The 25,743-nt window shown below is 41.3% G+C and overlaps 1 protein-coding gene and 1 long non-coding RNA gene across 4 annotated transcripts in view; one reads left to right on the top strand and one right to left on the bottom strand.

Annotated features, from left to right (window-relative positions):
- Positions 1-839: 839 nt before the first annotated feature.
- Positions 840-25,743, bottom strand: part of LOC116329687 (diacylglycerol kinase theta) — a 32,935-nt gene continuing 8,031 nt past the window's right edge. The window contains exons 3-23 of the mRNA XM_031751754.2: positions 22,901-23,000; positions 22,720-22,805; positions 20,980-21,105; positions 19,971-20,124; positions 18,469-18,546; positions 18,229-18,320; positions 17,069-17,283; positions 16,616-16,706; positions 16,393-16,447; positions 15,144-15,205; positions 12,713-12,863; positions 12,450-12,488; positions 10,935-11,050; positions 10,563-10,714; positions 9,534-9,682; positions 9,228-9,406; positions 8,222-8,322; positions 7,875-8,021; positions 7,690-7,801; positions 7,458-7,610; positions 840-1,959 (exon numbers count right to left, since the gene is read on the bottom strand). Coding sequence (XP_031607614.1) covers positions 1,861-1,959; positions 7,458-7,610; positions 7,690-7,801; positions 7,875-8,021; positions 8,222-8,322; positions 9,228-9,406; positions 9,534-9,682; positions 10,563-10,714; positions 10,935-11,050; positions 12,450-12,488; positions 12,713-12,863; positions 15,144-15,205; positions 16,393-16,447; positions 16,616-16,706; positions 17,069-17,283; positions 18,229-18,320; positions 18,469-18,546; positions 19,971-20,124; positions 20,980-21,105; positions 22,720-22,805; positions 22,901-23,000 — 2,457 coding nt within the window. The 3' untranslated portion in view covers positions 840-1,860. The remainder of the gene's footprint in view (positions 1,960-7,457; positions 7,611-7,689; positions 7,802-7,874; positions 8,022-8,221; positions 8,323-9,227; positions 9,407-9,533; positions 9,683-10,562; positions 10,715-10,934; positions 11,051-12,449; positions 12,489-12,712; positions 12,864-15,143; positions 15,206-16,392; positions 16,448-16,615; positions 16,707-17,068; positions 17,284-18,228; positions 18,321-18,468; positions 18,547-19,970; positions 20,125-20,979; positions 21,106-22,719; positions 22,806-22,900; positions 23,001-25,743) is intronic.
- On the top strand, positions 11,460-18,333 carry LOC120443296. 3 transcript variants are annotated; one of them, XR_005615317.1, is made up of 6 exons: positions 11,460-12,245; positions 12,318-12,512; positions 15,162-15,385; positions 16,628-16,722; positions 17,125-17,299; positions 18,202-18,333. It is a non-coding gene; the product is annotated as an uncharacterized LOC120443296 (long non-coding RNA). The 3 variants fall into 3 exon arrangements; XR_005615315.1 differs by having other exon boundaries at positions 11,460-12,217; XR_005615322.1 differs by having other exon boundaries at positions 11,460-12,217; positions 18,198-18,265.

Genomic DNA, 25,743 nt, shown 5'->3' on the forward strand with positions numbered 1-25,743 from the left:
TCTTACTTTCTTTAAAAGTAGCTAACTAGCCTGCTAAGCTAATAATTTTACTACTTTTAATTGAAAAAACTAGCTTAGCAGGAAGCTTTTTTAATGTAACAGGTCTTCTAGATAATTTCTGGCACCTGTAACTAAAATGGCACAGAGTGAGTTAATTTTATAATGACTAAAAGTTTAAGATAACTTTTATTGAGTGGTTTTGACCTCTGCATTTTAAAAACGGACTCAAATGAATCATTTTCAGGTTACAAAATATTAGTCACATTTTTACATTAGCCATAAGTAAAAGTTAGTGCTAGCTAAGTAACCATTCATTTGTTCAAGATGGTTGTGTTTTGTTTAGCTGCAAATGAACTTATTGAACAAAAGCAAAAATCCTGTTTAATAAACATACTTTCAATGTGCCTTAATGCACAAAACTGACTAAAAAAAATTAGCTAACAAGCTTTTGCAGTTACTAACTGTGACAGGAGTGTTATTAGGCTAATTTTCGTATCTGGTACACAATTTTCAAAATTAAATTGGGATTCACAGTAATGGCCACTGTTTGGGTTGTTTCTCAGTATCTCGAATAACCTAACAGCTTGAACAAGTGCCATCACACACTTCTGTAAAATAAAAATTAAAAAATGTAAAAAATTAAAACATCAAGAATATCAAAACAGGCTCCTGTCAGAGAAAAAGAAATGTTTGTCTTGTTAATGCTGTCCTGACTGGATGTTCTGTAGTTCTTATGAGAAATCTGCACTTGTATGTTATTATATATATATATATATATATATATATATATATATATATATATATATATATATATATATATATATATATATATTCTTCTGCTGATTGAAACTAAATTACTAGGTGGCCTTTGGTATTTTTTTAAATTATTCTAAATTATCTTGGGAGTTTCTCTTGTTTTATATTTTCCCATATTTACCAGTAAACACATTTCTATGTAAGACGAGCTTTACTGCAAGACTAATCTCTGTGAGCATAAAAAAGAAACAGCTCTCCCTTTGCTGAACTACAACCTGCTCCAGGCTCTACTGTTCTTCTTTCCAGCTAACCCTGCTTATCATAGCTCACCCTTATCTGACTTTAATTACGCTCAATAGTGTAAAATTTCAACACTGTGTGTACGGTAAATATTACTAAAGGATTTCACACAAGAAATCAAGAAGAAGAATAAGAAGAAGAAAGGTAGTCGGGTCCCCCAGGAAATTACTGCTTTCGAGAAACATTATGTAGTAACAGCTTTTAAAAAACTGCCCGTCGCTCTCTTCAATATCTGCTTTCTTCATATTTTCTGATGACAAACAGACCAACACTGAGGTCATAATTATTCTATAGCTGCACATTATTTTTCACAACTAAAGTTATTATATAATATATCAGCTGACACTGAGTACTGCTACTTACTGCACATATACAGTCACGTCCGGACAGACACTTTAAATACTTGTCTAGATTTTTTTGTTCCAGCGCAGAGCTTATTCATACTGAGAAATGGTCAAAATTCAACACAATTTCTTTTGCAGTCTATGCAGACATCCTGCTGTGAGTTATTTACTGTTAAGTAAAAAAGTTAGGAGTGGAATTATTAACCACGGTTACTGTGATTTCTGTAAATGGTCGGCGCCTGGACAGTAGGCATGAAATGCAATCCCAGGTGATTCATGACTTTCTCCCACTTTGCAAGACGGCAAACGTCCATGAGTCTGCGGTCCGTCTGCGGCCCGTTAGTGTTGCTGCAAAGCTACATGAGTGAATTCACAGCTGGATGCTGGCACCAAAACGGTTACCCATGTGCAGTAGCAGGAGGCAGATAACAGGCAGGACGGCCATTATTGGGTGATCGGGTCAGTGTCCATCTCTGGAAGAAGGACTATCCGAGTGTCCGTCCCTCATGTTAGCTGATGACTTCTTCTGCTTCTGCTTGGACTTCCTCAGCATCCGAACCTACAAACGGCAGAAGACACAGAAGTGTAACCCTAAAAACTCCCAAAGTTTTTTTCCTCACACAAACGTACTTGAGGAGCAAAAATGGCTCCAAACTAAAACATAGACAAAAAACCCCTGAAAACTAGCAATAAACAACTTAAACATAAAAAAAAAAAATCAGAAAGAAAGAACAATACAGTATCCACATCTGAACCAAAGAGTAAAACAGTGAAATGTGGATTATTAAATATTAGGTCTCTCTCCTCCAAGTCTCTGTTAGTACATGACTTAATAATTGATCAACAAATCGATTTACTCTGCCTTACAGAAACCTGGTTGCAGCAGGATGAGTATGTTAGTTTAAATGAATCAACACCCCCGAGTCATTCTAACTACCAGAAACCTCGAAGCACAGGCTGAGGGGGCAGTGTGGCAGCAATTTTTCACACCAGCCTATTAATCAACGAAAGACCAAGACAGACTTTTAATTCATTTGAAAGCCTGATGCTTAGCCTCGTCCACCCCAGCTGTAAAACTCAGAAACCAGTCTTACTTGTTATCATCTATCGTCCACCTCTCTGATTTCTCAGACTTTTTATCTGATTTAGTGCTCAGCTCAGATAAAATAATTATTGTGGGTGATTTTAACATCCATGTAGATGCTAAAAATGACAGCCTCAACATGGCATTTAATCTGTTATTAGACTCAATTGGCTTCTCTCAAAATGTAAAAGAACCCACCCACCACTTTAATCACACTCTAGATCTTGTTTTAACATATGGCATAGAAACTGAACATTTAACAGTGTTTCCTGAAAACCCTCTGCTGTCTGATCATTTCCTGATAACATTTACATTTACAATAATTGATTACACAGCAGTGGAGAGTCGACTTTATCACAGTAGATGTCTTTCTGAAAGCGCTGTAACTAAGTTTAAGAATATAATCCACCCACTGTTATCATCTTCAATGCCCTGTACCAACATAGATCAGAGCAGCTATCTGAACGCTACTCCAACAGAGGTCGATTATCTTGTTAATAATTTTACCTCCTCACTACGTACGACTCTGGATACTGTAGCTCCTGTGAAAACTAAGGTCTCAAATCAGAAGTACCTGACTCCGTGGTATAATTCTCAAACACGTAGCCTAAAGCAGATAACTCGTAAGCTGGAGAGGAAATGGCGTGTCACAAATTTAGAGGATCATCATTTAGCCTGGAGAAATAGTTTGCTGCTTTATAAGAAAGCCCTCCGCAAAGCCAGAACATCTTACTATTCGTCACTGATTGAAGAAAATAAGAACAACCCCAGGTTTCTCTTCAGCACTGTAGCCAGGCTGACAAAAAGTCAGAGCTCTACTGAGCCAACAATCCCTTTAACGTTAACTAGTAATGACTTCATGAACTTCTTCACAAATAAAATTGTAATCATTAGAGAAAAAATTACCAATAATCATCCCACAGATGTAATATTATCTACAGCTACTTTTAGTACCATCGATGTTAAGTTAGACTCTTTTCTCCAATTGATCTTTCTGAGTTAACTTCAATAATTACTTCCTCCAAACCATCAACGTGTCTTTTAGACCCCATTCCTACAAAACTGCTCAAAGAAGTCCTGCCATTAATTAATGCTTCAATCTTAAATATGATCAACCTCTCTCTAATAATCGGCTATGTACCACAGGCCTTCAAGCTGGCTGTAGTTAAACCTTTACTCAAAAAGCATCTCTAGACCCAGCTGTCTTAGCTAATTATAGGCCAATCTCCAACCTTCCTTTCATATCAAAAATCCTTGAAAGAGTAGTTGTCAAACAGCTAACAGATCATCTGCAGAGGAATGGCTTATTTGAAGAGTTTCAGTCAGGTTTCAGAGCTCATCACAGCACAGAAACAGCTTTAGTGAAGGTTACAAATGATCTTCTTATGGCCTCTGACAGTGGACTCATCTCTGTGCTTGTCCTGCTAGACCTCAGTGCTGCGTTTGATACTGTTGACCATAATATCCTATTAGAGCGATTAGAACATGCTGTAGGTATTACAGGTACTGCACTGCAGTGGTTTGTATCATATCTATCTAATAGACTCCAGTTTGTACATGTAAATGGAGAGTCCTCTTCACACACTAAGGTCAATTATGGTGTTCCACAGGGTTCAGTGCTAGGACCAATTCTATTTCCATTATACATGCTTCCCTTAGGCAGCATCATTAGAAGACATAGCATAAATTTTCACTGCTATGCAGATGACACGCAGCTCTATCTATCCATGAAGCCAGGTATCACAGACCAATTAGTTAAACTGCAGGAATGCCTTAAAGACATAAAGACCTGGATGGCCGCTAACTTTCTGCTTCTTAATTCAGATAAAACTGAGGTTATTGTACTCGGCCCTGAAAATCTTAGAAATATGGTATCTAAACAGATTCTTACTCTGGATGGCATTACCTTGGCCTCCAGTAATGCTGTGAGGAACCTTGAGTCATTTTTGACCAGGACATGTCCTTCAATGCACATATTAAACAAATATGTAAGACTGCTTTCTTCCATTTGCATAACATCTCTAAAGTTAGAAATATCCTGTCTCAGAGTGACGCTGAAAAACTAGTTCATGCATTTATTACTTCCAGGCTGGACTACTGTAATTCATTATTATCAGGATGTCCTAAAAACTCGCTGAAAAGCCTTCAGCTGATCCAAAATGCTGCAGCAAGAGTCCTGACAGGGACTAGAAAGAGAGCATATTTCTCCTGTTTTGGCTTCCTTCATTGGCTTCCTGTTAAATCCAGAATTGAATTCAAAATCCTGCTCCTCACATACAAGGTCTTAAATAATCTGGCCCCATCTTATCTTAATGACCTTGTAGTGCCATATCACCCTATTAGAGCACTTCGCTCTCGCTCTGCAGGCCTACTTGCTGTTCCTAGAGTATTTAAAAGGAGAATGGGAGGGAGAGCCTTCAGTTTTCAGGCCCCTCTTCTGTGGAACCAGCTTCCAGTTTGGATTCGGGAGACAGACACTATCTCTACTTTCAAGATTAGGCTTCAAACTTTCCTTTTTGCTAAAGCATATAGTTAGGGCTGGACCAGGTGACCCTGAATCCTCCCTTAGTTATGCTGCAATAGATGTAGGCTGCCGGGGATTCCCATGATGCATTTAGTTTTTCCTTTCCTTCTCCTTTCTCACTCACTATGTGTTAATAGACCTCTCTGTATCGAATCATATCTGTTATTAACCTCTGTCTCTCTTCCACAGCATGTCTTTATCCTGTTTTCCTTCTCTCACCCCAACCGGTCGCAGCAGATGGCCCCGCCCCTCCCTGAGCCTGGTTCTGCCGGAGGTTTCTTCCTGTTAAAAGGGAGTTTTTCCTTCCCACTGTTGCCAAAGTGCTTGCTCATAGGGGGCCATATCATTGTTGTGTTTTTCTCTGCATCTATTATTGTACCATCTACTGTGCAATATGAAGCGCCTGGAGGCGACTGTTGCTTTAATTTGGCGCTACATAAATAAAACTGAATTGAATTGATTTGAATCTACAGGTGTATAAATAATATATAACAAGCTACATGTAAAGATAAACTACAGGAAATACAACTGTAAAGATCACCTTCAAAGTAAAAGTTTCTCTTTACCACTGAACTTAACATGTTACAAAAGGTTCTACTTTTACTTTGAAGACATTCACCGTTTCCCATTTGCATCACATTTTTAATAGTTTAAGTACCACCTGGAGAGTAGTTTGCAAGTGTTTGCACACCAGCTGGCAACTTCCATGCAAACTGTAGGAGACCACATGAACTAATCATTAGCAACCATGAGGATCTGTCTGGAATTAGTAGTTTAAGTTAATTTCTGTAGTTTAATTTGCAGTTTTTGCTGATTATCACAATAATTGCAGTATTTTCACAAAAAGATTGCATGTAATTGCCAACTTGACCCCATCCAATCACAGACTGATAGCAGATAAGAGATGACTCTGTCTAATTGCTGTTTCATTGCCATCTTGATGATTTCAAGATTGAAACTGACTGCGACTGGCTGCAGACCTGATCCCCGTCTTTGAAGCAACCATTTCAAAGGCAACGAGATTATGAGTTCTTTGCACACGGTCACAATAATTTTGGTTGTGCCACAGTCTCCGGCTACGATTTTCCTGGTGTGATTGTAACACTGAGGAACAGGATGATGACTCCAGAACCTCTAAAAGTCACGGTTTTCAATTTCAGTTTGTGAATTTAGAAACAAAAGTCAAAGAACCAGCTGCTTTTTCTTTTGAATTAACTACGAAAGACCAAAGGGTGCAGGCCTCAAACATCCTGAATAAACTAAACTACGACAGGATTGTACTACAGTACAACGAGAAAACTTTGTTTTCTTTCAGTAAAGAGACATCAACAAAGCAAAAACATTCAAAACACTAAGGAATGTCCCTCTCCCGGCTATTCTCGGGGATAAACCATTATTGCAGTCCCTTTTAAACAAAGTATCAAACTGCATAAAAATACCACTGAGGATCTGGCTCAGGTAACTTAGAGACAAAATGTTTGAAAGTAATGCAAGAATACTACACTGGCCAGCATATGACACAGAATTCACCCCTGCAAAAATTGATAGTAGGTTTAAATACTGGTGCAACTTTGGCATTACTGCATATTGGAAAATATCATCTGAAAAAGGTTTAGATACCTTTCAACAAATGTCAGACAGTTACAACCTGGAGAGGGGTGACTTCTTTAGATATCTCCAATTAAAACATCACTTTAATACAGCTATTCTGTCCAAGGAGAGAAAGCCTTTAGTCCCAATTTTTATAGATGCATGTAAAGGGAAACTGACAAAACCCCCCAAATCTCTATGACCTACTCAATACTACAGACAGAAAGGAAACCGTCTGCCACCTGAATTAAACTCAGATGGGAGAAAGAGGCCGGAATAAATCTATCTGGAGAAGATTGGTCTAATATATGTAAAACCACAGCCACTACTTCAAGCTCTGATTCATGGAGAGAGTTCACTTGGAAAAATACTCTGAGGTTTTTTTTATCACCCCTAAGATTAAAGAACTAAATGTTGGAGGTAATGTGGATATACTTCAGTAGGCCACTTCCATATTTTTTGAGAATGTCCTAAAATCTCCCCCTACTGGACAGAAGTGGTTGAAAGAACCAAGCAGATAACTGGGTTACAGCTTGAGGGGAGCTTCAGTGAAGAAATAGGACAGATACCTGCTACAGATATTACAGGCGGCCAACAAAAAAGCTATAACACGCAAGTGGTTGAATGAGGAACCTCCAACTGTTTCCGACTGGACAGAAATAATACACGAAATTCACGTTATGGAGCGACTAACCTCCTTGAGACTGTCCTCAGAAAAATGTGAAAAATACTGGAAGAAATGGAAATGTTTTCATACTGAGAAATTACTCTAGAGACTGTATTACCTCTGGTAATAATATGTATCTGAGAAAAAAAAAAAAAACACTACAGAAGCTGTGCGGGGACAAACGGAGTGTACCTTTGGTCCAGCAGCAGAGATGATGATGTGTCCCGGCGGCTGGATCCACGGTTCTCCATCCACCTGGACTGGTATCGGTTTCCTCAATGTCAGCCTGATATAGTTCCCTTGAGCAATGCGAATCCCAGAACGGAAACCACTCTGCACCTGGCCCTGCGCATGCACACACACAAAGTGTGGTAAACCGTCTGGATAAAACCAGTCCATACTCCTTCACTGAAAACTGTCTCACCATGTGGACGACCCCTGTGACCCCAACCACCTCCAACAGGCCGTCATCGATGCTGGGTTTCTCATAGCGACTGTCGACCTCTGACCCCCAAAGATCAGCACCTGAACCCCAACTACACACAAGAAAATGAACGTGAGGTCAAGACTATGTGTGTGTGTAGGTGTGTGTGTGTGTGTGTGTGTTACCTGGGTATATTGAGGAAGATCAGCCCCTCTATGTTGGGTAATGGGACTTCCTGCCCGTCCACGTGAAGCTGCAGCTCTTTGTGGAGACTCCTGGTGTGACTGATCTTCTGCAGGCCTACCTTCACATACACACCTTTGTTATGAAACCTGTGGAAGACAGGAAGCAAAAAGGCTGATGGGAAATGTGGTCTTCACTGTCAGAAACACGCACCAGTGCTTTCTGTAAAGTGCAATACCACTGATGGCCACTAGATGTTGACTACAAAACAATCCTAACTTACTAAGTGTCAACTTTGATGGGAAATTACAATCAACCACAAAATTCTGGCCTTCTCATAAATTTTCACCTGCTGGTGAATTTGTCGGGTTCATCCTCTCGAGCCAGGTGGAAGTCGAGGCTGAGCTCCGCGTCGATACCGAGACCAAAGTAGTTGTTCATCTGGACAATCTGAGGGAAAGACAGATACTTCCATGATACTTTTATCCATTTTTTAATACTTTAAAAGAAATCAGCTTCCACCACAGCATCTGTATAAGAAACGGAAACATCCACAACCTGAGCGAAGTTAAACCAACCCTAAATTGTGAAAACAAGAAGAACTACAGGGTTAATCAGAGAACCGAGATCTTCACCGAGGCTAACATGATATATTTCACTTTTTCTGTAAAGTGTTCCCAAAATTTAACGGGTTGTTACATTTTTACCTCGAAGGGAGGTGTCCTGTCCACCTCCCTTCGGGTTTTGTGAAATTTGTGCATAATCTTGTTGTCAAACAGTCATCGGCGACCACTGGGCTCCACCTTGGTGGAGGAATCTAGCTTGTGGAGTTCATAGATATCCTTAAAATTAACCAGCAATTTGTTTGGGTTTATGTTTTTTTTCTAACTCGCTCTGGCATTAGCTGTGCAAAAATATCAGTGGAGTGTTTTTGGACAACATCATAGCCCCCTCTACACACCAGGAGAAAAACTACCTCCCTCCAAAGTTCAGCTGATAGCTGGAACAAAGTAACACAAACAAAACTACCAGCAAGTCCGGATCCTTTCTGTTCTGTATGAAAGGAAAGTTGTGAAAAGCTGAAACTGATTCAAATGGCAACAAAAAGCTTGTCCTTCAATTCTGGCATCGGGAGAATGACCAGACTGCAGAATGATTTCAGTTGATTGGCTTTTGGGAAGCAGTCAGTGGAACTTTTTGTTCCAGCTGTTACAGATGCATCTGAACTAACCCTGACCATTGTTAGTTCAATGACTTTTGTCTGGTTGTAAAGTCTAGACCACAAACATCTTTCAGGTTTTTGGAAATAATGTTTTATGTCTTAATCTAATAATGATAATGCTTTTGGATCGGACCTTGGGCGGCTCCAAGAAGTCGTTGTCTTTGCCATCCTCTGAGACGTCCTGGGCATCTAGCAGGATGGTCCAGCGGTCCATCAGAACCTCATCAGCCTCATAAACTGACACTAGGATGTGGTAAGGGTCCTCACCACTGTAACCTGGACCCCACCGCAGGATACGAGCCAAGTCGTTACCTGACGGGACACAAATCAAACCCAGCTGTTTACCAACAAGTTAAAAAACCCCAAGTGCCCAAATCGACTCAACAGGAACTCGTCTTTGTATTAGAAAACAAATAAAACAAGCAGCGTTTGGTCTCACCTGTTCCCAGTGGTATGATGCCGATGGGCGGTTCGCGACAGGTCAGTTTGTGCCTTACAGCCTCCAGCCCTCCCAGCACCCAGCCCACCGTCCCATCGCCCCCACAGACCAGCACCCGAAACCGGGGAACCTCCCTGAACGTGTGCAGGCTGCAGAGCAAACAGTAGAGGCAGTTTTACTGCGATGACCACAATTTAAAACGAGGTGAACATTTCTGACACCGACTTAAACTTCACAAATGTCTTTAGGTACCCCTCCACAGACTACCTGCTCAGACTGGAACCAGCCTCACTGTTTGCTGCTGGGTTGCATCTACAATGCTTTTGTTTCAGCTTTTTGTGGCTCTGTGAGATGATTTTATGTTACTTGGCAATGGATTTGTGGCTCTCGTTAGCTGCTTTGTTTCTTTTTTGTGGTAATTTCTCATCTCTTTGTACTCAGTTGCATCCCCTTGAAGTTTTATACTTATTTTCAGTTGTTCTGCATGGCGTTGAGGCTGTTTGCAACTCTTTCTAGAAAGCAGAACCAGACATGACACAGATAAACAAAAAAAACATCCAAATAAAATCCTAGAATTAGTTAACCTCACAGCAGGTTGGTCAGATAACTGCATTAAAAAAGCTCCAGAAGGCTCCAGCAGCACAAACACTCTGTGTGGCCTTTGTTCCAGTCACAGAGGCCACGCCCCTAATAATTAACCTCCCCCACAGGTGTTAGGAAGGGGTACATTTTGAAATTTGAAAGTTTTGTTTTTCAGGGATGTGGTGGCCCCTTGTTTGGTGCTTGATTCTGAGTCTCTTTCATATTGAAGGACATTTGGGCCTCTTCAATAATTCCCCTCTTAGTAAATCTATTGCTGGTTATGGTTCCAGTGAGGCGAAAGGTTCACCAGAAATCAGAATGAGATTTGCTAACTGCTAACCCACTGTTGTGTCTACAGTGATGATCTGTAGTTTTTTTAATAAAACAAGTAGTGACGGCGTCGGAAAATTCTCTGTTTTCACCGAGGAGGTGTGCTGTCGTCCTCACCCGGCCAGCGGGCCTCCATTCATGATGTCGAAGACCTGGTGAGGGTTCAGGAGCTTCCGGAAGCCGTAGAGGAGCTCTCTCCCCTTCAGACCGCCACTCTTTGGGTTGACAAACACCAGCAGAGGACACACGTCTTCTCCCAGCGTGTTGTGCTGAAAGGAAAACCAGATGCTGGTGAGATGTTTGGCAGAGGTAAGAGACATCTGGAAGCTGAATGGTTTTATTCAGTGTGCTTGAGATTTTCCTGGAGCTCTTTAAGCACCGCAGCCTCATTACATCTGCTCGGTTTGGTAAGAAGACACCAAACCTCCTCGCGCTAAGAGTGTGTTCGCAGAGCCTGAGTTTAATGAGGCGTATTTGAACAACAGTTACCGTGATCCCTGGAATGACCAGCGAGGTGAGCGTCTTGTTGTTGATGGAAGTATCTTTAGCCAGCATGTAGATCCTCTCCGCTTCAGCGAAACACGAGATCTGCAACGCCACTGCACCTGAACAAAAACACACACACACACACACACACACACACACACGAAAAATCTCAGTTTGATGTCTTCTTCTCTTGTTTTTTATTAAATACGGGCCTACAGGGGGCAGTTATGCTTACTGCCAGCTCCAAATTTTAATACTTGGACTTTACTCAAGCACCTAACTCAGACCCTCAGTTTATCTCATACCAGCTGCTGCCAACATTCTTCTAAGACAGCCGTACCTATGGGTTTAAACAGCAGGGGGGTGGAGTTTGTATGCCTGAGATGACCATATCTGGAATATCACCTCTTTGTGACCTCATATAGAGCCAATTGTACAAAAAGCCAACTGAAACTGTGTGTTTAGAACCAGTTGGGTTACTTTAAATTAGTAACTTAGTTACATTACTAGTTACTTCTATCAAAAGTAACTCAGTTACTTCAAGTTACTTGTTACTTTCAAAGTAACTAGTTCCTAGGGAAAGTAACTTTGGTTTTACTCAGAATTCTCTTATTAATGTTTTGCTTCCCTAACTGGATACCAGCAAGGATGCCAGTCTTCTAGCTTGCTTACATGTTAGCACTATCCTGCCACAAGTGCACTGTGCCACCTAATGGCCTGAACCTAAAATGGCAGTGTAAAAAATATAGTGCAAAAATGGTTCAACATAAATACAGTGAGGTTTGTCCATTCTTTGTAAACTTAACTGAAAACAGTTGAACTGCACCAACTGGAGAACTCATGTTCAGTAATAACGGGCAAACTTAAAAGTATTTTCAGCCTCGCAAAGAGAAATACAATAAATAATAAGTATTTTCAGCCTCATAAATAGTCAATATTTAACCAAAATAATATTTCCTCCAGTCAGGCCATGTAGATAAATAAAATATAATGGTAGATTAAGTGCTTCAGTGGTCTAAGATTCTAGCCTACGTCACAGAGTCACGTGCGCTTTTTACGGCCAACACGGAAACTGCAGTCGTGGTGCTTTCGATTGTACTCGGAACTCAGGAATTCTGCCTTCCAAGTAGGAAGATGTAGGTAACTCCAGACTGCAGATGAGCTGCATGTGTTTAATAGTAATTTGTTTTTGTAGAGGGCTAGCAAAACAACCGTTTTCGAGGGCGTCGCCATATTGGAATCCCGACTTGTCTGACGAGGCTAACCGGAGCGCCTTTTACTCGAGTGTGAGTCCTGCTTCCCACTCTCACCATGGTTAGTTTGCAGTTCACAGATTTCTTCTCACATAAATTCAGTAAGATGTGTTCAAATTTATTTACCCATCAGGACACAAGAAGTCCTCGTGGGACAGAACCAGTGTGAAAACTACAGAAGGTGATCTGAGCAGGAGGAGGCCAGGAAAGATTACATGTGTCCTTAAAACTGCCCAGCAGGCTGTTTTGATGATAGACGACTCACCTTGATTGAGATAGAAGTTGCTGATGGTGACCAGGTGACCTGCAGCGAGGAAGAGGAGGAAAGGTGAGTCAGAGGGGCAGAATTAAACCTGAAATTAACAGTTAAGGGGGAAATGAGCCTGAACATATAACTTCGGTTTGAATAAAAACAGGACAGAACTTCACTTTTTAACTTTATCACACGTTTTTATCACACGTTTGGTTCACATCCACCCACCAGAGGGCGCTGCAGGAGGAATGCATGCGTTTTTTAAAGCGACTCACTCTTGATGGCGAGGTGTTCCTCGATCAGCTGCGTGTACTTTTCTGTGGTGAGCAGGGGGGGCAGCCCTCCAATCAGCAGCTCCACCCGCACCGCCCGGTTTTTGTTCTCCACGATGTAGAACCGAGTCTGGTTCATCTGCCGCAGAGACACCTGCACACAGCGCGACGCCACACCACCATCTTTTTTATTCTGCACTATGGTTATGATCTAACTGAGTCACAATGCAGGAATGACCACAAATTTCACTGAATTAGAGGCAAGCGGTTAGGACGCAGACCACGAGTCCCCGACCTTTACCTGCCCTTCATCTCTACGTTTCCCCTCCCTCTCCCACTCGATGGTCACAAAAACATAAAACATGCAGACAAAAAAAAAAAGATTATGTAAACACCTGCAGATGAATTTTGCAAACTGAGTAACGAGTGGCTACACAGTGGAGTGGTTAACACGTTTGTCTAACACATGGAAACGTCTGACAGCGGGAGGTGACTGTAATCCCTGCGAGGGCTGCAGATCCTAACCGTGCACAGCAGGAGACGCCAAAAGAAGCAGAATCAGCTAACTGATGCTGGCGGCTTTGCCACAGAGAAAACTTAGGTTATGTTCACACTGCAGGTGAAAGCGCATCAAATCCGACTTTTCTGACCCTATGCGACCCATATCCGATCATGGTATGACAGTGTGAACAGCACAAATCCGATATTTTCAAATCCGATCTGGGTCACTTTCGTATTTGGTACTGAATCCGATGTCGCATTAAATCCGTCTTTTACGTCACAGACACAAGCCAATTATCAGCGCTGGAGAAGACATCGTGAACGCTTCCTGGCCATCCAGTGTAGATGTCAGTGAAACTGTTGGGAAGACAACGTTGGAGAAACGTGAACATTTTATTTGTACTGTATAATCTGCAGATTCTGACTGAAATCTGCAACTATCCTTTGAAACACTGCTCCTCTCTAAAACAGCAGTAAGGATAATTATTAGGCCACATGTAAATAACAAAATAACTTTATAACTTAAAGCAAAATTGGCAAGCGTAAAGTCCGAAACAAGTCTTTATATTAAGGGCCATCAGGCAAACAATATTGTTTGCTCTGGGTCTAAACAGAGCGCGTTGTGTGACGTCTTCTTTTGCACGTGGGCCGCTTTGAGGGCTGTGAATGGTTCACACTAGAGCGCGTTTGCTGTCACATTTTATTTGTAGTGTAAACAACCAGACAAAAAAAAATCAGATTTGATCAAAAAATTGGAATTGAGCTTTAAGACCTGCAGTGTGAACGTAGCCAAACAGTGTCACCCCCAGCGTAAAAAAACATTATTTTTATACTGTAAAAATATGTATATTTGCAGCTCAGATATCCAGCTTAGCAGACTTACATACTTGCCACTAAAATAATAATAATAATAATAATAATAATAATGTTAATAATAACGATGAAAAAAATTCCCGTTTATTTTAGTGACACGTGTCTCTGTGAGAGTTACTACAGTAACTAAAATTAAACCCCAGACTAAAGCTGGGTGTTAAAAGCATATAATCAAAATAAAAAAGAGAAGTGAAACGATGCTGTGTACCAACAACACCGAGGTCAGTGTGGCTAAATCTGTCAACACTTCGAGCGTCAGCAGGCTGCGGTGCACTTCTTCCTCGTGCTGTGCTTGAGCGGTAAACGCTCATAAACACTTGTTTTCTTTGTTCTTATGAAACATACTTCAAGAAGTTTGTGGTGGGCGTAGCAAACATTATGGAGGAGCTGGTAACGGATAATAAATACTGATTTGTAAATAACAGGACAATAAACAGATCTTTTTATACAATATTATACTGCAGAATACTTTTAACTATGCAGCTCATTCTCTTTCTGTTGACAGTACTCACTCCTCCATAAACACAATCAAGAAACGTAGCTTTAGAAAGCTCTAAATATCGCTGTTACCACTGTGACCTTCACATCAATCTACTGACCGTGTAGGAGAGGTCAGAGGTCAAATTATGTTGAGGAGACCTTCTATATGTTGAATCGTGTTTTCTAAGTTATAAGACCTTTTGTCAGTTTTCCACCAATTAATCACGAAGTTAAAGACCTCGGTGGATGTAAGCCAAGCTTTAATGGACCGCCAACACGAGCCCACTCTGCACTCTTACAGAGTTTTAACAGAATTCATTCAAAGATTTTTGTGCTATTGTGTTTACAGACAGAATGACACGCAGGTGCTCCCAAAACCTTAACCTAACTTGGTGAATATAATCTGACCTCAGACACATGGCTAGTCACTAATCTTTGGATGTGCACATTCGTAAAGCTTAATTTATGCTTGTGGATCGAATCGTATGTATTTTGCCATGCAGTGCAAAAGGCAACAATTAAATGCATCACTTAGTCTCAGCGTTTATGAAAGTTCATGAAATCTCGTTTGTCCTCTTACCTTCCTGATCTCCCGCAGTTTGTCCAGAAGCTTTTCCTGAGGAGTCAGCGTCTGTCTCTGCACTGGACGACAGAGACAGAAAGGTCACGACCTACTTCGGTATCACATAGAGCTTCTGCAGAGCATGGCAAGACTCCACGCTCTGCTCTAAGGTCAAAGTTCATGGTTATAGAAGCGCTGAAGAAGGTGCTTAACGTTTAAAATGAAGAGAACAACAGCGGCTTGTACTGTGTGCAGCTCAGGTGTGGGTGAAGTATCCAAAACATTAAACTGAGCTGAAAATATTCATGGGCCAGAAGCAGCTCCACGCTGACCACGAACCACTTCAAAAATGGATCGACACCAACAAAAAACCCCACTGTGACGTGTTCTAGAGACCTAATGTATGTCATTGGGATCTTGCATGTTCACTGAGAACATGGGTGAAATTTGAAATTGGCCGAGCGTCTGTGAAAAAAAACCCAACAACATTGTAACAGCAGAAATCAGAGTTTTGTCCAAACACGATTAAAACAACATCATGCTGGTAACTGTGCTAATGCTACCAAACACGTTTGTGGTTATTTCTGAGAAATGTAGCAGAGTAGGTTAAAAACAATTTAGAGAGTCGATTGAAAAACTAAGCTTAACAAAAAACAAAAGAAAACTGCTGTGGGGGTGTGTGGGGTAAGAAATTCACCAAATATGGGCGTGGCCTATTAAAAAAACTATAGTTTAATAACTTGGTTGTACAAAGTAAGATTTAAGTAAGATTGTAAGACCTGATTACATTCATATTATATTATAATATATTAATCGGTGACTTTCATTTTTTTCTCCCCATAAATAAGTTTATAATCTAAACTATCAGTACGAAGGTGTGGCTCATACATCAGAATGCTGGGCTCTATGAAAAGCTCTGTGGTTGAAATCAGTGATTGTTTTTTTTTTACTTAAATCTATGAATGGTTTTTATTAATAGTGATAATAAAATAAGAATTAAAACAGGAAATCTGTACAAGAACAATACAGTTCCTGTAGTTGGTCCTGCTTGGTCGAGCTGTAGAAAAGAGGCCCGTGTGAGTGATAAACGCTGTAATATGGACATATGAATAACACCACATCATCATCGTGTCAGCATTAATGTGTGCTCTACCGCAGTGCTCATACTCGTTTTCCAGGTCAGCTGCAGGTTTGGTTGTTTTTCTTCACATCATTTCAGTCACCGAAATGTGATTTTGTTTTTCCTCACACGAGTAGTTGTACTCACCTTGCTTGCTGCTCATGCAGACCTCCAGCAGAGAGAATTTTGATAGATCTTCCTCCTGAAACCGCACATATCATCGACACCATCAGAGTTCGCTGTGGTTTCAGGGCTGAACTTACATAAACAGCCCAAATTACAGATTGAAGTATAAATTGCTCAAAAGTCCTGCTCATGTTCATTCAGGCATTAATATGAGCCTGGACTCGTTTAACACTTCTAATTTTACCTGTCTGTCCAGCTTACTGAGGACCTCGGCGAGGACCGAGGACGTCGTGCTGCTGTCTGAGACGGAAACCGAAATGAAAGCGACGCCCGACCTGAAACACAAAAACAGTTAGTGAGCAAAACCTGACAAAAACCAGGGACTCTGTGTGTAACGGGTGGATGTAGCTTCCAGGTTTGATGGACTTAAATATGCATTACATCCAATGACCTGCAGAGGGCGACTCATCTGGCTGCAAACAACTGTGGTTGTACGCGTTTATGGTCTCAGTCATTAGTTTGAAGGACTATATACAGGACGATGATCCTGTCAGAAATTTTGATCCGATCAAAGTGAGCGGGGCTACCTCGCGATTCAACCAGTGGGTGACATCACAGTGGCTACGTTCATCTTTTACACACAATACGTGACAAAAGGTTGCTTCCTTGTGGTGGACAGAGTCCTGACTAAACTCACCTGGGCCAGTCAGTGTACACTTTGATGACCTCAGTGACTCGGGGTTTTGCCTTCAGCAGCCACGAGTCGCCTCCATCCTTCAGCGAGTTCCTGTTGTCCGGGCCGCCGTTGCGGTTCAGGATGTCGTCGCTGTGCAGACGCTGCAGGCCGCCGATTTCGTGCAGCTCGAAGTCCTGAGGGTCGTCTGGGAGGTAGAAGGCCCTCAGCGCCGCCTCCTGAAGGACAACACAGGTATCATAGAAGTGTGGTTTTTTTATTTTTAATTTCAGGTGAACTCAACAAGTTTCACTATCAAGAAATAAAGAAAGGAAGCACTTAAAAAAATGTATATTTTTTCAGGCATTTAACTCACTTTCCAGTTTACAGTCTTCATTTTGATTTTAATTTGTCACTGCTTAAAAGCTTTACTTTTTAGCTCATAATCTTTTTTCATATTCTCAATTATTGCTGTACCTAATGTTGACCTTTTATTTGACAATTATGAATTTTATTTATTTAATTTATTTTACTAAAGATTTAAAATCTGAACTTTGACCGTTCTCCTGTTTTGGGGACAAAATGTAAACTTTTTTAAAGAATTCTTACTTTTTTTAATCACAGAAATTTCACTATTATTTTTTAGTTTTATCATTTTTCATTTTCTAATTTATTGATTTGGTTTTTTCTTTTAAGTTTGAATCAAATTTTGATTTGTTTTTGTTGTGATTTAATGTTAATTTGTATATGAAAAGTTTTTAAACCTTTTACTCCAAAATTTTGACTTTACTCATAAGTCTGGGGGTTTTAAGCCTTTCATATCTGTGACTATTTAAATATGTAAATCCTGGTTTTTCATCTCATAATCTTTCCTTAATTAATATTCGAATCAAACCAAGGTCAAAGTTAGACACAGTCTTACTGAGAAGCAAGATTAGTCACAGTGTTCGGGATATTCCTCTGACACCATTCTGTGTCATATAACTAAAAATAGCTTTTACAGAATTATAGCTCACTGCTTTTATTTTGAAAGTTGTGTTCCATGAAAGTTGTGTGAGATTTCGGTGGTAGAAGAGGTAGTAGTACCCGTCTTGGTGTGTGTGTGTGTGTGTGTGTGTGTGTGTGTGTGTGTGTGTGTGTGTGTGTGTGTGAGTCAGGTTTTTGGGAGGAAGCAGAGCCCTCACCACCACTTCCTCATTCTTCGTGATTGAGACCAGTCGGAAGAAACCGCGCTTCACTGCATCGTCACCATCAAACACCTTGAGAAACTGTTTACCTGTAGGTCACAGTAAACAAAACAGACACAACCAGATGTGACTGCAACATCTGCAAGCAGAAATGTTATTCCACAGCTGTATCGTCCACCAGTCGGTCATTAATAAAACCTGTTCGGGAGCTCGTATACAGACATACGGTGAACCGACCTGACTCTGAAGCAGCCGGCTGACCGTCTTTGGATGCTGGTGCTGCTGCAGCAGAGAGATCAGCGTCATCTGAGTTGTCTGATGGAAACATGGAGGAAAAGAACCGGTCAGGTGAGACAGTTTACTGGAAACAGAACTTCCTGATCAGATTTCAACAAACTGGAACAACCTGAAACGGACCCACATCAGCAGCTCACCTTATTCTCATTTCAAGCCTGATGTCTGAAATCTTAGTTTGTGGATTTGTCAATTAATAAAATATCACCAGCCAAAAAACAAAACAAAAAGAAGCACGTCTTTAAAATCACTGTGAGGAGACCACTGTGTCTGTCTCAGCTCCGTGTTTATTATTTCACCTCCTGTTAGTTGTTGTTTGACTTTATTTGTCAGCACCTTTCATACAGGTGCATCAACTCAAAGCATCAATTAAAAAAATACAAAAGGTCTTTGAAAGCACCAGAGCTGTCTCTCTTATGTCAGCAGTTGGTGTTTCAGCGTAGCAACACAACACCAATCACAACAAAGCAATGATGTGTAAATCTCATAGACCCATATTTTATCCACAATAGAACAAATGTTTAAACTGAGAGAGTTCCCAAAAATGATAAGCTCAATTTGAATTTGATGGCAGAAACGTGTCTGAAAATGTTGGTACGAGGGAAGAAAAGGCTGGAAACGTAAGTAACATTAAAAAGAAACAGCTGGAGAAACGTCGAGCAGCTAATCAGATGAACTGGCAGCAGGTCAGTCACATGACCGGGTATAAGAAGAGCATCTTAGAGAGGCAGAGTTTCTCAGAAGTAACGATGGGCAGAAATTCACCAACCTGTTAGTTTTAGCTAGTTTTAGCTCATATCTTATTTTTCTCTGTTTACACATTTGATATGTTTTCTGTGTTCTATTGTGAATAAAATACAGATTTCAAAATCATCAAATTCTGTATTTAATTCACAGCGTTTCAACTCTTTCTACAGAGTAGAAAAGTGAGTTCAGATATTGTAAGACATTGGAGATCGTCTTGTTGTTCCTGACTTTGCTGCCTTGGTGTGTTTTTCTTCACGGGCAGCCTGCTGAGCTCTGACTTTATTTTGTTTTGCTGTTAAGAGTTTTATTTTGGAAGAATTTTCTGGAAAACAGAAACATCCTTAAGTGTTTTTGTGAATTTTGTGATTTGGCCCTTTGAAACCTGCAGGGGCTCATGTTTCGGCTCTCAGCGTTTGGATGTTTGTCTGCACCGTTCACATCCTGACTTCTTTAAAAACATCTTTTTTCAGTTTCACAGCTCAGATCAGCCGTGAAGCTGTCAGGAAACGAGCCGAGCGTTTGCGGTTCACACAGTTTGTGTCAGTAGCGTCAAAGGATGTGGTCTGGAGTGTGTGTGTGTGTGCTTGTTTCACTCCTGCTGTGCAGACCTGCCTCCCATTAACTCCCGATGATGTAAATCATTATTTTTTTTTTAAGTGTGAACGCTTTCTGTAAGGCGGGGTTCACTGTGTGCGTACCCAGCTCGTGGCTGCAGCTCTCAGCGATGCGGTAACAGTGCATCTTGCTGAAGTTTCTGGAGTCGAGGCGGACGCAGGCCGGATGCAGAAGCATGCAGCGCAGACGTCCCAGAGTGCACTCTGCCGGCACGGCAAGGTAACACGCCGCATGGCTCTGCAGGCGGGAAAGCAACATGTCACTTTACACACACAAAGCTCAGGGAAGTGAAACATCATGTAACACCCGTGATCTCAGAGTTTTATCACCCTCATTGTCTGAGGGTGGAAGAGGAATCCAAAACCTGCAATTCCTCTAATGCCCACAAGGGGCTCCAGCAGCGAGTCAGTCCCCACAGACTCCATGTTAAAACTTTACAGCAGGGTTAAAGTTTACATTATTAGGGGCGTGGCCTCTTTGACCTACAGGTCAGCTAGCTGCTAGCTGTCTGCAAGGCTTCACCTGAACTGCACCTCTGGATTGTGTTTGTGCTGTTGGAGCCTTTTGGAGCATTTCTAAGTAATTAAATTAGGTTGATAACCAAGCTAGTTTGCATTACCTGGTAGTTTAACTGATAACGCATGCCACCCTCTGATCCAAATATGGGCCCTCTTGGTTCCCAAAGAGGTCACAAAAAACTACAGCTGAAGTTTCATATTGAGTCCAGAAACTTATATATTCAGTCTATAGTCAGTCTAGGGGGTAAGGTGGATCTGTGGAGACTCAGGAATCACCTTTACTTGTTAACAGTTTCAGTATCATCAGGACCAGAGACAGCTAAATGATCTCAAAGAGGTTAAATTTAAATTTAGGAAGAGAGTAGTTTGGGAGTGCAGGGACTCCAGTTAGCTGGGGTGAAGCTTTAAACCTTAATAGAATTTAATTCATCAACTGTACAGGTGTCATGAATGGACAGGAGCCTCTGCTGGACGTTAGAGGCACTGCAGGTTTTAGCACTTCAGCTGCTTGAAACCCAACCTAAACCCCACCCTAGAGGAAATCAACGCTGACACATTCTTCACTGATTCTCACCGTGATGCCGCACCACTCGCACCTCATCCCTGCCAAGACATCAGACGACCCGCATGAACGCCGGCAAACCTCACACCTCGCCGCTGATGCCAGGTTCCCCTCCCTCCAGTGGTGGTGGAACGTATCCTGGAGCAGAAAGAAAAGAAGACTTCAATCCACCGCTAAAAATAGTCCCCATCAGCTGCAGCTAATTGAGGAGGATGTCAAAATGAAATGTCATATTTGTGAGGAGGAAAGCACTAAAAAGAAAAGTGCACTGTGTGAATAGATGGGCTGAAACCCGATGACAGCTTCCCGGGGTTGTTGTCAGCTTGTCTGCCATCATCAGCTCTGGAGGAGATCAGCTTCATGCTTTTCACATTTTATCCAGGCTGTGAGCGATCGATGGGCTTTGATCGAGCTACACACACTGAACCGATGGCAGACAACCTCATTGAAGTGTCTTACAACGTCTTTGATTAAAGTCAGACTGACTGGACTTGATCAATATCACTACATCACAGAGCCCAGTTTCTATTGTAGACTAGCTGCACAGTGGGCACTACCTACATTTCAAACTATGGAATATTTGTTAGGTAGGAATTCCGTTATCAATTATTTTAGTTTTTGTTTTTTAAGGTGGAAATATCTACCATCTCATCTCGTGCACCTGGTATTCTCTGCAGTATTCACAGCAGTTTTTATCGCAAAGTCTACATTTGGTGACACTTCCCTCTTCTTTAGTGGAAAATACTGATGCATGAACTTTCTCAAGATCCTGCTCTTCAATTCAAGGAGTGACTGATAGTTTTCATTGTTGTCACAAAAAATGATGTCACAGATGCTGGAGGACAGCGCACCCCTGCCATGCGCCCGTTTTTTTTTGGTAACCTCGCATGCATGGCGAGGCCGGCACATCTGGGATGAAACGTGAGAGACAAGGTCATTGCAGCATGTTTCAGTGATCGCTCACTGCAGGAGCACAGAGATGGAGAACACTGATGCAGGACGCTTTGAAACGACCACCACGACTGCTTTATTTCCTGTTTGTGTTTTTAACTGAGTTAGACACAGTTTCAGGTTTGCACAAGCACCAACCAAAACCGCGAGATGAGTGGACGCTGAGGGTTCAGCTAGCGCCAGAGAGCAGCAGGTACTATATAAGAGAATAAATTCAGAGGCCTTGTGTTACTTCTAACAAAGTCAGTATTTTAAAAAGAAATACAATAAAATCTACAATAAAATCTACAATAAAGTCTTCATAGCTATGGATGTGAGGGATCACAATAAACTATTAAACTACCTAAAATAATTATTAAAGCGATCGATGTGCCACACGGCTCACTGATGGATCACGTAGCTGGAGTCTAAACTACTTTCAGCAGTCATGTTTCACAGCTCGCTGAGCTCAGCTGCATCTTCCACCTATAGCGCCTGCCCTCTGGTGGTGTTTTTGTGCATTACAACATAACACACGGCCTTAACACAGCATCTCTGTGCCAGGTAAGAAGAGCCCGTTTGTTAACCAAACTGACTGAACTTCTCTGGTTCAGCCCTTTTATGATCCGACTGTGAATGTCACAAAGTAACTCCTCATCTTCAGTGACATTTCTGTGTCACTGTGTGCGAGTTTAGGCACAACATGAGGCAGTAGCGCCCCCATGAGGTCAGACTGAAAACTGTAGCATTGGCCTCCGTAGTTTGAGTCCAGCTTACTGTTGGAAACACTTTATATTTATACAGATATTTTTTAAAGCGAACCTGCTCCAGAATCCCGTCCAGGTGGCAGCTGCGACAGTCGGCACAGGTGAAGATGGCGCAGTCGGCGTGGACATGCAGCTCACACACTGAAACACACACACGCAAACACACACACGCTAATAAAAAAAATCACTAATGAGATTTAATCCACTGGTCTAATTGGTGATGGTGCTGGTCTGACCTTCGCAGCGCAGCGCCGTGCTTCCCTCTGTTTGTTTCCTGCAGACGCAGCAGAAACGTTTCTTCTGACCGGCCGGACCGAAGCAGTGAGCCACCGGCACCTGCAGGGGGCAGCAGCAATGTATGTTAACAAACAGACAAAGTAAACGCAACACTGAGCCTCCAGCCTATTGGCCGTCCATGAATATAGAGCTTAATTAAAAAACAAAACCCCAAAAACAAAACAGCACATTGCTCCTGCTGCTCCAAACAGTCCGTAAATCTGTATTGCTCCTCTGATGAAAATAGTCCCCATCAAAATACAGCTGTTGGCTGCAGTTTTTATGTTGACTTACAGATGTTGCTGTAAATATCATAGCTGTTATTTGTTGTTGTTGTAATTGCCATGTTTGATCCAATGACCTCTCCTCATTTCTTAAAAAGAAATGATTAAATGCATTTTATTGCTCTGTTTTTCCTTCACTTTAATGCTCCTCGCTCAGTGTCGCTTGTGTACTTTACTGTAATGACCCGGTGGAAATGTTTATAATGAATAAAGAGACCGTCAGGACAAAGGGATCTGTTATAGTTTTGCATTTTTCCAAATCCTTTATTTATAATGAGCCACCACTGAAGCAGCATGACAGGTTATGTAAGAAGATAACATTCAAACATGAGGGGCAGAGTCCTGTGAAGGCCTGCGGCTGCAACACATCCAAGAGAGGCAAACACCCCAGAAGTGAATGCAGCCGTATGGCAGCTCACAGTGTATTTACATTAAGTTTGAATTCTACTCCACGAATGTGTTTTAATCATTTACTTACACATTATCTTAATATTAGTGTGTGCACATTGATGTTTATATATTTCTTTTTTGGGGGGCTTTATTTAAACTTTTGCCCCTGAAAAGCCGTGGAGCTGGGAAGAGACGTCAGAGACATTAATGATAACTAATGCTTAACGGTGTCCCACAAGGCTCAGTTATGGGTTCAGTTGTTTTTCCAGTTTTTATATTGATGACACTGTGTTATGTAAAGTTATACGCAGATGATACCATATTATTTTGTCATGCTAATTTAGATGATCTAAAACTTGTACCAAATGTACGTACAACCACATTTCTGTTACTCTCCTATGGCACATTTCTACTGTTCGAGATTTTATTATCGAGAGAAATACAAGTTCAGTTTTATGCAATAGCGCCTTTCTCAGGAAGAGAACCTCAAACAGAACCAGGACTGTTAGAAGGACAGTTTTACCCAAATATATAAGGTCATCCAGACCTTCATGTCTTTAAGACGTCCCTGTAGTAGTAACTAATTGACTTGTGTCAGATATCATAGATGAATATAACTGGTTATCATCTACATAGAAATATATAGTCTTCTAATACTATTACATTAGGGAAGCATGTATAAAGTAAAAAGTTTGGCTTCAGCACAGAACCTTTTGTGAGTGAGGAAATCTCTCAACAAAATTTGCATTCCGGGAAGTATCCCATAAATACAATTCAAACCAGTATAGTGCATTTCCTTTAATACTAATTGTGTATTCTAATTTCTTCATTAAAATGTAATCAAACACTGCACTGAGCACAGACACGAGTCGACTATCAGAGGCCATAAGAAGATCGTGATGATAATGTTGATGTTGACATTGCTGTTATTGATATTTTTGTTATTGTTGATATTATTGCTGTTATTGTTGGTGATATTGCTAATATTTTACTGTTTAGTTCAACACTTGTCATGTAGGAAACCTCTGAGGGGCCCTGCTGCCTTGAGGTTTTGGTTTCTGTAATAATAATCTGGGAACTGTCCATCATAATTCGTGTGTTTCTGTAAGCTGAGTGTTTTGGTGTCTAACAAACCTCCAAACTGGACTTCCTGGATCACACTTCAGTGTGTCTAGTGAAAGTATGTTACCTGAAGCACCACACAGACCACACTCTGAGTTGTTGTTTTCCATTTGTGTTTTGTTTGCTTCTTTTTGTGCCACGCTGTTTTTGTGCTTATAATGGAGCAGCTGCTTGTCAGGTCGGAGGGTAGAAATACTGAACGCTCTTTAGTTAAACCTGACCCAAGAGCTGCCTGAGCAATAATAAGGAGCCTGAGGATATTTCACATTAAAAGCAGGTGAGGAGAAAAGACCGCTGCTGCTGCCTGCTTGTGTTTATTGCCGGGCTATTGATCGGTGCAGCAGTTAGTCAAGCTCAGTGATCAGTGCTGTGCTGATCGATAAACATCGTGTCGGCGCGTGTGGAGCGTTTCAGCGAGGCGGCAAAAGTGAAGGAGACAATAAAAAGAAGGGCTGGAGAGCAAACTGTGAAGCTGGCAGAACAAAGCAGGTCTGCTGCTTTCATTTTATAACTTTGTTGGCTGATTATGTCTGGTTTGTTCTGCTGGGTAGAGTTTGTTCACTCACCCTGGGCCATTTCTATAATGTCACCTTCACTGGAAGCACAATTATCCACTTGTTTCAGTGCAATGAAGTCTCTGCAGCTTTTCATTTCTTATAATACAGAGCGATAAAGTTCACAGCAGAAGCTAAAGCCAGGCTCTGCTTTGGTTTCTAAACTGTTCTGTATCTACAATAAACAGACTCTTTGAGGGCTCTGAATGTCACTTAGATCCTGAGACAATGACAGGCATACTTAAAGAGTGGACAGGTGATCTGGTGGATTGTGAGAGATTCAGGTCCAGACTTGAAAATAAGCATTTTGTTTCAACCCTAACCCACATAAAATTGCCCCATAAAATTAACTCAAGGAATGTAAGCAGTTGGCACTATGACACTGTGTGGTGCTTGTGAATTTGGGTTGCGCAGGAGAACAACGTTGATGCTAGTTACGCTGCTTGGAGCAAC

Source organism: Oreochromis aureus, linkage group 2 (assembly GCF_013358895.1).
Source record: "Oreochromis aureus strain Israel breed Guangdong linkage group 2, ZZ_aureus, whole genome shotgun sequence".
In the NCBI taxonomy this organism is placed as follows: domain Eukaryota; kingdom Metazoa; phylum Chordata; class Actinopteri; order Cichliformes; family Cichlidae; genus Oreochromis; species Oreochromis aureus.